The sequence below is a fragment of the Tetrao urogallus genome (assembly GCF_951394365.1).
Source record: "Tetrao urogallus genome assembly, chromosome: 2".
Taxonomy (NCBI): domain Eukaryota; kingdom Metazoa; phylum Chordata; class Aves; order Galliformes; family Phasianidae; genus Tetrao; species Tetrao urogallus.
In genome coordinates, this window is record NC_136814.1 from 72,078,481 (window position 1) to 72,091,765 (window position 13,285).

Below are 13,285 nucleotides of genomic sequence, written 5' to 3' on the forward strand. Positions count from 1 at the left end.
ACACCATAGTGTTAAAAGTAGTGTTGAGCAGCTTACTTGAACACTAACATGACCTTAGTATCTATTGTTCTGGATCTTGGAAATACATGAAAATAGAAATCTGATTTCAAGTAAAAGTGATGAGTAGTTGATGTCACTGCTACCAGATTACATTGCTCCAAAAAGTATAAATGAAAAAGCAGAATTTAAGATTATTGTTTATTGTATGACTAGCAAAATATTAGCTTTAGAATCTTTGATGTTTTTAAAAACTAAATCTGTGTCTGCAGTCAACAATGTATAACTATAGTTGGTTTTTTTTTTCCCCCCTGTATTTTTAGAATTTTTTTCCCCGCTCTCAAATTTCAGGATTTTTTGTTGTTATGTTTTCTAGTTGTTGGATTTTTTTTTTTTTTTTAATAAAATTCAGACACAGAAAAACTATGTAAACTTGTCAGCATTCCAGTAACGTGCAAAAGTATGCAGCATGTACTGAACAGAACAAATACGAGTAAACTAGAAATATTTCAGTAGTTCTTTGGAACTCAGTCTTTCAGAGATATATATTTAAAAATGAAATAAACAAAAACTCACCAATGTTGCACACATACAATGAGACACACATACAGTGTTCTTACCACAAGATAATCATATAATCAAGAACTCCCAATGTGCAAAGCATAAAAACAGTAGCTGTAGTTTACGCACGCTACTGACATGCATCCTGCAAAAAGCAAGCTATCAAGATCAAATTTAGCTTAAAGGATCACTTAGATTAGAAACAGAAGTACACGAATAAAGTATACAAGTATCTGTCAAATTTTTGTACTACTTCAGTCATGTAGTTATCCCATGCAGAAGTTCTTGAAGCTTAGCATGCAAATTACTAATTAAAATAAAGCATTCTTGAACTACAGTAATGAATGAGATGAAAATATTCTCACACTTTTTACTCTTCAAAATTTAGTAGTAGTGCATTTACATTAATGCGATATAATGATTTCAACATACCGGTAATAAAGGCATTTCATAACAGAGTCTTCAGCTCTCAATTTCTTTCTTACTGTATTCAATATGCTAAGAAACAACTGCAGTAGAAATAGCTCACATAAGCCACTGCTCCTTTTCTTTTCTGTACTTCTCAGACCACTTCTGAGTGAGCTCTAGATAAACATTTGGTTTATGGGGCTTATAATCAAGGTAAACTATTTGTCCAGTCTTTTTGGGGACAGCTTTTTCAATCTGAGTACCCTCGTGCCATTCGTTGAAAGATGTAATGGAAATAATTTCTGGTCTCACCAAAAGGGCTGCATTAAAGGCAGTCTCATAGTATTTTCCATTGACACGATTACGTGTGTTGTGGTTGTTCCATGGTCGGATACTCGTGTCGATATATCCTGGTCCCACACTTGGAATAAACATTAAGTTGTTGCTGTCACAAAAGGCTTTTAAACTTGCCCAATTATGATGAGATGAGCCATAAGAGAACCCATTTGTAGCAAAGTATGTGTACATTCCATCAAAGCCACTTCTGTGAATATCATGCTTATGCCTTTCTTCTACAAGAAGAGCAATGAATAACGCATCGTATGGAGTATTTCGAATAGTCTGGGATCCAGATACAGTTAACAGATTCGCCCATATTTCAGGAATTGTTACGTAAGAATCATAAACATAAAACATGGGAAGAGATCTGCCTGTGCTGGTCTTATGCCTGTAAAAGGCTGGGTGGGCTCCATATCTACAAAGCAAACAAGTATCATTAAAACCAAACTTAGCATTTTGAAAACATTGACTTACAAATTGCACTGAAGATCTCTTTTTCGAAAAAATAAATAACTAAATAAAACAGTGCAGGTGCTTCAAAACATAGAAATGCATATCCATTTTCAATCCAGTATCTCAGTATCTGTTAAAGGATTGAATAATGAATCTGCAAAGATCACTATTTCTACCAATCAGTATTTGTGTTAAACTGCACTATAGGTATTAGTCTTCTCTGAAAGGCAATTCTCTAAACAAGACTGTAAGTAGCACTGATGAACAAAACAATTAGTAGCTGTACAAAATTTGTCAAGCTGAATTAAAATCATTAGAGGTCAACATGTTATGGCTTGCTGCTTATTTGTCACTCTAAAAATGCATGTCTAATTCATATAGTTGTGTACTTAATACTTCAACTGCTTTCATCTGAAACACTGTGTCTCACTCATGCTGCAAATGAATATTGAAAGCAACATACATTTGAATGTTTACACACAGTTCATGCTTCAATATTTAAAAAACAGACTTCTGAGTTTAAGTACCACCAAAATATGAACTATGCTTCCTGAAGTTTTCTTCAGTCTCAGTACGTATTTTGAATATATTCTTCCAGGCTCTAGACAGTATACAGAACTTCACTGAACAAACATTAAGAATACACAAAAGGAACATTTTGAAAACACTCACTTGTCAATGATGTATTTGACATTGTGGTACATACTGCGATCATCTCTATCTTTGTAGGGCTCAATATGAAAAGTGACCTGAAAAATGAAAAATAGTGAAGCAGCACAAACAATATTTTATTGAATATTTGGGCATTCTATGTTACGTGAAGCAAGTAGTGGTCATATTAACATTTTCTGTTAATCCTAATGTAAATCAATTTTAAGATTAGTAGTTTCAGATCCAGGAAAGTCTAGCAATAAGAGTAAGTATTTCATTTTTTTCCATCAGTACTAAACATTGCTTTTGTTTTCCCTTGGCAATAGGGCACAGTAAGCATGCTTCACAGAACTTCACAACTACAGCAGAAAGTAATAACTGAAATAAAAGATTATTTATTTGAATGTTAAATAACTGGTTAAGCAGTGAATTTCCACATAACATGTTCAAATTACTATTGATAATAAGAACAGAACATGTTCAAATTACTATTGATAATAAGAACAGTTCCCACTGTCAAACTAGATTTTAAGACAGTATATGAAAATTTTAATTTAAAATTTTATGGAGTTATCAACACCATAACTGCTGATATGCTTTTATCCCTGTAACTAAGTCTAATCTGAATCGCTGCTGCTCTAAATTCAAGCTTGGGGCTTATGAAATTATTTATCCTGCGTTTGTGAAGTTACATCAATGTAAAAATCTTGTTTCCAGCTATGCAATTCAAGGGAGGAGTACATTACATTAATCAAAGTGACTAGCTTTTCAGAAGCAACTTCAGAGTACAAAGCATTTAATGAAGCATTCAACTACTCTGCAACAGTAGCAAATTTAATTACAGTACCAGAGTATATAAAAATACAGTATTACACTAAACCACAAGAACTAACAAGATGGGTTGAAAAGTGCTTTAATATATTTTATTTTCATCTATCAAAAATAAGCAAATCAAAAGGACAAATTTTAGCAGATATGTATGTTTTATTTTTTTATAAAACAACATTTTTTTCTCTGCTGTTTTTAGTCTACAGGCATTACTTAACTAAATAACCACTTACTTGTGCAAGAATATTTTTAAAAATTTCTGGAAGTAGAATTTAGTGATAGTATCTTTACTTAATATCTGTATTCCAATAACTAATCCAAACAGTAACAGCAGCTCCATCCACAATGCTATTATTACCATAATATTTAAGCATTTTCCTTGGTAGCTTATTTGAATTTTGCCTTGCTCTTTTGAGACGTGAGTGTTAACGAGTTCTCTTAGGTGAGATCAAGCTCCATAAAATGATCTGAAAATTTCTAGCGGAAGATAGTTTTCTTTAAAAATAGTAAATTATTAAAAAGAAAAAGGAAAAAAAAAAGAAAGACTGCAACGTGTCACAGTGAAATTCTCACTGCAACTTTGAAAATTACTTATGTATCTCATTTAATTTTCCTACTAAGAATAAACAGCAGTGCATGTTCTCTTTATTCCCCCAACCTTTCCCCTCTCTGCCTGCCCAAGGTAAAATACAGGTTTTACTCTAAATATAAACATAGTACAGTGCAAGAGCACATATATCTACTTTTGGAACTCCCAAAATTGCAGTAAAAGAGCACACAGACAGAAGCTACAATTACCTTACAAACTTTCTTTGCTCAACATCACGGGTGAAATGTAAGAAACTTTTACCACGATTTACTTTCCAATGCAGTTTTATTTTATCAATCATATAAATGTTTTACCTTTAGATTGTATTTGCTTGCATAATCCAAAATAATAGGCACCAAATCATCAGTTGGTTCTCCGTTTTCATCAGCCATACCTGGTGGGTACCATGAAAGTGCTATTACACCTGAAAATATAAAGCACAGCTTTCAAATTGTATATTTAAAGTGTAGCATGCAGTCAGTTTGTCATGAGTTATAATTATTGTTTGATGTAAAATCTATATACTGTAAATGAGAATTTCAAATTACTTTTTAATCAATTGTGAAATCTCAGCACTCTCTCTTTCTTTACTGCTGAAAGAAATCAGCGGTAAAAGCATCTGTCAGGAGAACAAGGGAACACATTTGTACCCAATGCCCCAAGCGTAACATTCATAGACGTTGCCCTCCACTCTCTAGCACAGCATCATAGTCTCCAAGTTTTATTAAGAGATGTTGGAAAAGGCTCCTGTGGTGTTATAGCTGTGCCACAGTACACTAGAGAATACCAAGATGCACAGGGGTAGAGAATACTCCAGAGATGAGGGCTACACAATGTCAAAAAGACTCTTATGAAGACTTATCCCCTACAACACTTCTGCATTATACCTCAGGCTCTATTACAAAATAATCATTTCATACTGGAAGCCGTGACTGTAATCCTGAGCTCCTCCTTCTAGACACAAGTAGTTCCTATTACAAAAAAAAGGCAATGCTCCTAGACTGTAATTTTCCTTAATGCTTTCCTCAAAAGCAAAAGATGACATACCTCATCAGAAAGACTCAAAACCTCTCTCTCTAAAATGAAATGCTGTCAGATTAAAAAACAAAGCAAGACTGCTTAGATATACAGCTGGAAATAACGTAATATATCAGTAAGACAGACAAATACATATGATACTGATTTAAAAATATTTTCCTAATGATACTACATTAAACATGTGGAACAGTAAGTCAGTGTGGATCTTTTTAACTATCTAAAGATTGAAGTATCTAAGTCAGTTTACAGGCACAAAAATTTAGAGCATATACTTCCCTTTGACTTTACTAATACTGTAACTTTCCTGACAAACAACTTCAGAATAAAGTCCAAAATTATGAATAAGAAAACATCAATTAGAATGAATATGCTACCAGCTGCTAATGTCAAAAACAGAAATTTCATCTCAGTATACAAAGGAGAGGTTAATCCAACTACTCACAGCATATTCTCTCAAAATTTTATAAAAAAAAAGAAATCATAAACAACATACTATCAAGAGCAACAGTCAGTTCAAGGGCAAGAAAAATGCAATAGTTTACTGCATTTTATCACCCTATCTTTTATTTGACACAAGAGGAATGGACAAAATTCAAAAGACATTATGAACAAAAAGCACAACAATAATGCAAACATGATACATTTTTCCAAAATATCTTGCATACAACATCTGTCACGAGCCTCTTCTACCACGTTAAGAAACAAGGAGGAGTTCAGGAGACAAAATTTTTCAATGAAGCTAACGCATTTGTCTTTGAGATTTTTTTTCCTTTTTTTTTTTTTTTTAAATAGATGTAAGTTACTCTGAAAGTAATGTCTCCTATTTATTTCCATGGAAACTAAAATGGAGCTATTTTCCTCTTTGTATCTATTTGATAGAACAAATTCTCAGCTACTAAACACTCTTTTTTTGACACAGTGACCATGATTGGCAATGTATTTATGCCAGCGATGAAAAAGAGCCTGAGTGCAGCACTCGTAAAAATTGGCATGAGTGGAGATGACCCACGGCTGCCACTACTGAAATGCAGCACCTACCACCTCACTGTGCTCACATCCACTGTTTGCTCTCCATAACTGCTCATTAAACATCAGTGAATGTCAGTGGGCGTCATTTTTTAAAGCAGGGAAGAAGTCAGTGCCACACCTTTGCTCCTCCATATCAGGCATTTTCTCAGTCTGTCCCTCTGCTGCCATGTGTCACACAGTAAGACAATGTAACAGAATACTGGTGGAAGTTCAACCATACCATTGACATTAACTTCTGACATCGTTGGTCAATAGAATAAAATCGATGGCATAACTTTTAGGGCAGCCCTTGTCTCAAGGCAATCAGTATATGTACCACATAAACTTTTCATTCTTTGAACGTACGTGGCAATTGTTCTTGGAAATTAACCCACCATCACTGCCCCAAGTGACAGACAAAGTTTTAAAGATATTCCTGTGATAACAACATCCTCATGCATCCTTCAAACTGCATTTGGAATCAAGCTCTTCTTCAGAAATTAAAACAGTATGGAAGGCCCATAAACTTTTCTCAGCATAACTAAGAGCATCGGAAACTCACAGAAACTAAAAGCATTTTTTTCTTACTACTGATCAAATCATCACTTGCATGAAGACAAAAGAAATGGAACTGCATGCAAATTTGGCTATCAACAAATATAGATCAGACCTCTGCTTTTACTCTAGGCTTTCCCAATGTAATCAAGGCCTCCACTAATTGAGGAATAAAAGAAAGAAAGATCCTCTTTTCCAAGTGCAGTTCAACCTAGATTAAAATACACAGCATGAATTTATTTCTGAGATTACCTCTCTCCTTGTCTGCTTGACTACTCAAGAATCCTAGACAGTTTACTTAGATGATATAGCTAACTTTTAGATGAGTGACATAAGTTAAAATGAATGTCACCATAGATATTAAATCTGAGGGCAGTTTACAGGAAAAAAGACTAGTAATTACTTGACAATAGTTGTGGATGTAATTTACATTAACATTTTATATACCAGAGTGAGCTTTTCATTGTGAAAAATATGAGCATTAATACTATCTAATCTATGACATTTTTTCCCCCAACACTATTCAAAGGAGAAGTGACATTTCAATTCTATGAATTACTGAAGTCTGCTATCAGATATTCTATTGAAAGACACTAAAAATCAACTCCCTTTTACCCCTCAGGAAACACAACTCATCTGCCTCTGAAGTTGTGCACCAGCAGAATAAAATAAGAGGCATCACTTTCAGAGCAGCCCTCATATTTTCTGTTACATATTATAAGAGAAAAGGATCACTTCAGGAAACTGAGAAGGGACTGATTTAACCAAAGATCAGCGTAACATTATAAAACCAGACAAATGAAGGACTTCAAACCATACTGCAATAAAAACAGGGCAGTGCAAAATACGAAGTTTCATCAAGCAACCTGAAAAATAACAGATGAATACAACACATTCTGAAACTAAGAACACCACATGAAAGCACTGAATAAGACTCCTGCAGTTTCAACCTCTTATATGCCTATGAGAATCACACAATATTGGCTGAGAGAACCATTTACATTTTTTTCCCCCCCTCTTGGAAGATTCTTGACAAAGACTCTCAAAAAAGGTAAGAAAAAATATTATTTGATAAATGTAAAACACATTAAGGCTAGGATTAGAAACTAGCTATAATTGCAAAAGAAGAAACTATAAACAGTAACTTGAGTACACAAAAAATGAATACAGTATTAATCATACAAAAAAAAAAGATGCAATATTTGAGTAATAACCTGAGAAAAAGTAAATTATGGTGATCAAATCTAGACTGAAAAAAAAAAAACACCCAATTTCAAATATAATTAAATCCAAGAGTCAGAATAACAACCAAAAAAATTGAACTTTTGATAAATACCAGTTTAAAAAAAAATAATCAAACAGCACATTACAAGAAGCACATATGACCTGTTAATGTTGGAAAAGTTAAATGGAAAGGTAATTTAAGGCCATTAAAAAAAAAACTTTCTCTGTAAAGCATTTTTCTTAGTATTTTGCATTTTTTCTACTACCAGTTCTGCTTCATCAGCATTTTTATTTAGAGGATGAGAAATGTCAAATTATTCTAAAATTACACACCTGCTCCCTGCTTTCATCACACTACCACGCATTATTGTCTGATTTAAATACGACTAAAAAAGTGCTTTGTGACAACTAATATCAGATTTTTCTGCATCTGTTTTCCCTCTGCTGCTGCTGTTCCTGTTGTTAATGAAGTTATTCTATTACTGAAAATAGTAAGAGAACTCCTACTTTCGTATTAATTATAGTTGAAAATACAGGTTAGAATAAAAAGTAAGAAACAAAATAAACTAGAATTAAATATTATAGAAGCAAACTACCAAGCAAACTAGAAGCAAGCAGACTACCACTTGGAATACAACAATTATACAATTCTTAGTGTCTATGTCAATGAAAGCAATTCAATTCAGCACAATTAGTACTGTGAATATTCTATAAGCTCTGATCATACTGTTTCAATACACTTACATAAGCTGTTCAGAGCTTAGTATTAGACTATGTAACTCCTTATTTTAAAGATGATAGATGTAGAACAGGCACAAAACAACAATAAAGTATGAGAGCAAAAACACAATAAATATTCTTTTTATATATCCCTTTAAGATATATACTTACGGTGGGGAAAAAAAAAAAAGGTATTTTTGGACAAGGAAATAAACCATTGTTAGCTACACTTAAACTATCCTATTTGAATATAAAAAGTTTAGGATTAGACACTTCTATAGCTAATGAGACCACCTATAGATATATTGCATTCAATAAAAGCCATAATCCTACATTTTTTGACATGACTAATATCACATTGTTGTAACACAACAAGTGTTTGTAAACAATTCCCTTGTTTGAACAGACCGCTCTACTACTTTGTCAGCATGACTTACTGAAGTGTTATTAAAACCTAAGTATACACCTCCAAAAATAAAATATGCAGACAGACAACAAACTCTAACAACAGCTTCTGTATTGTCTACACGTTAACAGTGCTTAACGGTTTAATTCATGAAACATATGCACCTGAAGGATTACACAGTTCTTGGTTTCTATGCTCATCAGAAGTGGCTCTGATGTTCAAGGTTTTGAGTTAGGTATTAAAACTTAGAAACATTTAGCAACTTCACCCATTTCCAGAGTTACAAAGAAAAACTGATCAGCTGTGTTCATTCAAATATTTAAGGCTGGATAAATGAAAAACATGCTGAAACATTAACATTCATTTACCAATTGAAGCTGAAAGCATTTGTTTCATGTGAGCTTCTATGACAGAAGTATCTTTGGAACTGTAAGATCCAAGTTCAGGATAAAAATTGGCTGCAATGTCCTCAGGAGGATTATGCCTTCCCTTTGGATAATTGTTTGCAATTTTGGGGTCCCAATGTGGCAACAAAGGATGGTTCCAGTGAATGTATTTACCATCAAACTGTGGATTCCCAAACCAGCTATAATAGAATATATGGAAGTTATAATTAGGAGAAGACAGATCTCCTTCCAACTTGTTCACAGGAGGCATGGATGCTTTCATAGTATTGACCACACCAGCATGCATGTTACTGATCTGTGTTACAGTATCTCCTTGAACCCTATTCAGTGAACTTCGTTTACTCTCTAAGAGCTCTGTCCGTTGCTGAAGCTCAGGTAATAAACCAAGTCCAAATGGGTCACCAAAGCCAGCTCTGTCAGGTCTCAGAGTCTTCAAAGCCATCATTATGGAGCAAATAAACAAAATAAAAAGCAACAAAATGATGCATGTTCTTCTGCGAAATCTTGCCATGATGTCATACTTCAGAATCCACTAAAATCCATCCAATTTTGGCAGCAACTGATAAAACACAAATATTTTGAAGTCAGATTTCTTATTGTCTAGTAGTACAGTTTTTTCATAAGGTTACTACATAATGGAAATATTAGAAGACAATTATGTGACGCTTATACACTGTATTAATGACAAGTTTTCTCAAAGGATTAAAGTGAAGGAGAACAATCAAAAACACTTACGTGTTTGAGAATGTGTGTCAAAGATTAAAGTTTACCACTGAAGAAACCCAGATTTTAATAAACATCTTACTTTTGAACTTTGTTCTTTTCTTAAATTAATTAAATCCCATGAAATCTTGGTTATATTATTTCAGACGTCTTCTACTTTGGTAAGTCTGATCAAAATAGCAAAGAAAGTAAGAAAAAAGCAGAAGCCATGACAACAGAGTAATGTAAAAGAGAAAAAAATCAAATTGAGATAGTGAACAAAGTACAGTTTATGTTCAGAATACAGGTTTGTTATCACTACCTACTTAATGGCACAACCACCTCTTGTTAAGTTAAGGAACTTCACTGACTGAATATTTTTGGCCAATTAAGCTTCATACTGTAGAGTTTCCCAGCTTTTCATACCTAAAATTCAATGTGTTGAACTACAAAAAAAATCAGCATAGCTTTAAAGATGTACTTCAGGCAGAAAGCCTACAATCAGCTGCTGGTAACCTGTTAGTACAGTATCACAGCTGCATGGCACTTCATGCACAATTTCTGGATTAAGTTCAAAGTAAAACCAATAGTGCACAACATTTCAGCACTGGAGGGAAGGGAACAAAATGCATTATAATAAAATTCCTGATTACCTTGTAAATAATTCCCATTCAACATTAAACAGAAGAGAGAACGTGATGAAAAAAGCTCAGGTCACCACATAATGGTGTGGAACATGATTAAGCACAAAACTGGAAGAACTTAGAAAAAAAAAAAACACAACCTGATTCAGCTGTCATTAGATATAGCACAGAAGTGATTTTGTATTTCTGTAACTGACATCCAAATAGTAGAATATGACTTTAAAGTATCAAGGTATACACAGGTCATTTTTACATGCAAACTATCTCATCTTATTTTCCTACCGTTACTTAATATTATTAAAATATATTAACATATAGCTTCAATAGTAACCATGCTTGTCACCCACTTCTAGAGTCACAAATTTAGATAAAGAATTTTAGAATGTTTCTTTAACAACACAGTTTGAGTAGGATTACCACTATGACACTGCCAAAAAGTCTTGCTTTTGCTTCCAATGTTTTTTCCACTGATCCTCCTCTCCGTGTCCTGTTATCTCCGGTACGCTGGTTTCAACGTATGGTCACACACATGCTCAAGGAGCAAAATCACATTAACATTTCAAAAACAGACAACAAAAAAGAGATACCCTTTTATTTTGTTAGAGATTTGACTCAGCTGAACAAGTACAACAGCAGTAATGCCAACAGGTGAGTAAACAGCATAGACAGAAGAAGGAAAAAAAGAAAATGAAGCAGCGCAACTGCACTGTGAAAACATATCCTTTGTTACCATCAGTGAAAGTGATTTTCCAGCATATATGCTTATAGTACTTCACTTCACTTGAAATTTTTGATTTAACAGACTTCATGTCACTTTACATCAAATTACAGACTTCTTTTTATACAGCATGCAATCCATCCCTAGACCTTAAAATTTTAGCAGATTTTATTTGGAATTTTCTCCTACTAAATTAACTTCAGAAAGACTTGCACACTACTTCTGTACTGTTTCTGAGATATTTTCAATCTTACTTACAACGTACATGAAATGTTACCATTTCAATCTAACTTACCATGCTGCACCTCAGAAATTTAACAGTTTTCTAAAGGATCAGTTTTTTTCTTTTTAATTACTTTTTCCACAACAGAAACAATATCATTTAAGTGCTTAAATGTATTAATGCATTTCAGTTTTTCAACCCAGATGATATTGACACAAGACACATTTACTTTCTTCTCCAATTATTATTTTATCTCCCCTCCTCAGTAAAGAGATTTCACGTCACTAGAGATTACAGTCTGTAACTAGAACATTTGCAAGCTCTTTCTCCTTTACTGAAGAAACCGGTCCTTTCTTTCTTTGCTCGACATAGCAGCTACAAAACTCCTGCCCCACTGTACCAAGATTTCACTATCATGAAGTGTTACTTCTGAAGTGTCAGGAACTGATGTTAGTTCTCCACACTGTTGTTCCAATAAATATTTTTTCCAATAAAATATTTACAATTCAAGTATATTAAGAAGCAAGCAGCATACATGCTAACTTTACTTCCATCAGAAGTTTTTGATTTGACTGGCAACAGGGCAGACCCTGGTCTATCACAGTGTTTTATGAACCTCTAATATACTTATAGAGAGGCATAAAACTGAAGAGCAAAAGTTCTAACTACATGTCTACATGATACCTAACCTAAGAGATGGTGTTCTGCATGCCAGTTGCAATGTCAAGGTTCAGCACTGACATACACACTTGTACTTTAACAATTGCATTCAAGACCTAAACAGTAACAGGCAAATAGTGCTCACCAGCAGTGAGCATAGTGCAGCACTACTGCCGCAGCAAAGATGTAAACATCAGCAAATATCAAAGCTTCACAGCTAAGGTCTCCAAACTTCACTTTTGCTATAAATTCCCAGCTGCAAGAACCTGAAAACTCTGAAAGAACAGATCAGACTTAAGCAAAGCTGAAGTCCGTAGGCCTTCAAAGACTTCAATGCTTTGCAAACATGCCACCCTTGATCTTGTGCTGCATTCTGGGACCACCGTGCAAATAAGCACCTGGCAGCATCACTTCAGGTGCCAAGTGACTGATCAGGTGAGGTTCAGTATGCTTCCCTAGGGGTTGCTAAGGTCTGCACAACTCGTATTTACATAACATCTTCCAGTCTGGAGAACACAAAGAAAAAGCAACAGAGGTTGACCTGCGAGGCCTTCCTTGTAACAGCCTTAGCACTCGTTCCAGTAATACACAAACAGGGTATTTCTCCAAAAAAATGTCAGCGCGACAGTGTTTAGAGGTTTTCTCAAAGAAAAAAAGAAAAAAAAAAAAAAAGAAAAGAAAAGAAAAAAAAAAAGCAAGCACTGGAAAACCATTGAGGATAAGAGACGACATCACACATAGCAAGCATTTCATAACTGCGCTTACAGCCTACGGGGATACACCGGGTGATGATGTACCGGCCCCCCAACACCGCCAGGCCGCCCATCAGCAGCTGCAGGGTGAGAGCAGCCCCTCGGCTCTCCTCGTTCCCTCCAGCCCCGGGGAGAGCCCCGGCCCGTACCAGCTCCTCACATCCTTTTCCCCGCTCCGGGGGCCGGCAGCGCCCTCGCCGCGCTGCTCCCCACCCAGCCCAGGTGCCGCGGACAAGCGGCCGCTACTCACCGGCCCGACGCTGGAGAACCCGCCGCGGAGGGCGGGCTCATATCGCCGGGAGCCGGGCCAGCGCCTCTCCGCAGGGATACGCATGCCCAAGCGGACGCGCGTGCGCGGCGGCAGGACGGGGCGGAGGTTGGGACTGGTGTGCCGCCCGTCGG

General features: G+C 35.3%; 1 protein-coding gene across 1 annotated transcript; it reads right to left on the reverse strand.

Annotated features, from left to right (window-relative positions):
• Positions 1-1,083: 1,083 nt before the first annotated feature.
• Positions 1,084-9,698, reverse strand: MANEA (mannosidase endo-alpha; the record flags this gene model as incomplete). Its single annotated transcript, XM_079550815.1, has 4 exons — positions 9,146-9,698; positions 4,141-4,250; positions 2,431-2,507; positions 1,084-1,720 (listed from the first exon to the last, which is right to left on the reverse strand). Exons 1-4 carry the CDS (start codon positions 9,693-9,695, stop codon positions 1,084-1,086), a joined length of 1,374 nt encoding a protein of 457 aa, XP_079406941.1. The 5' UTR covers positions 9,696-9,698.
• Positions 9,699-13,285: the final 3,587 nt, after the last annotated feature.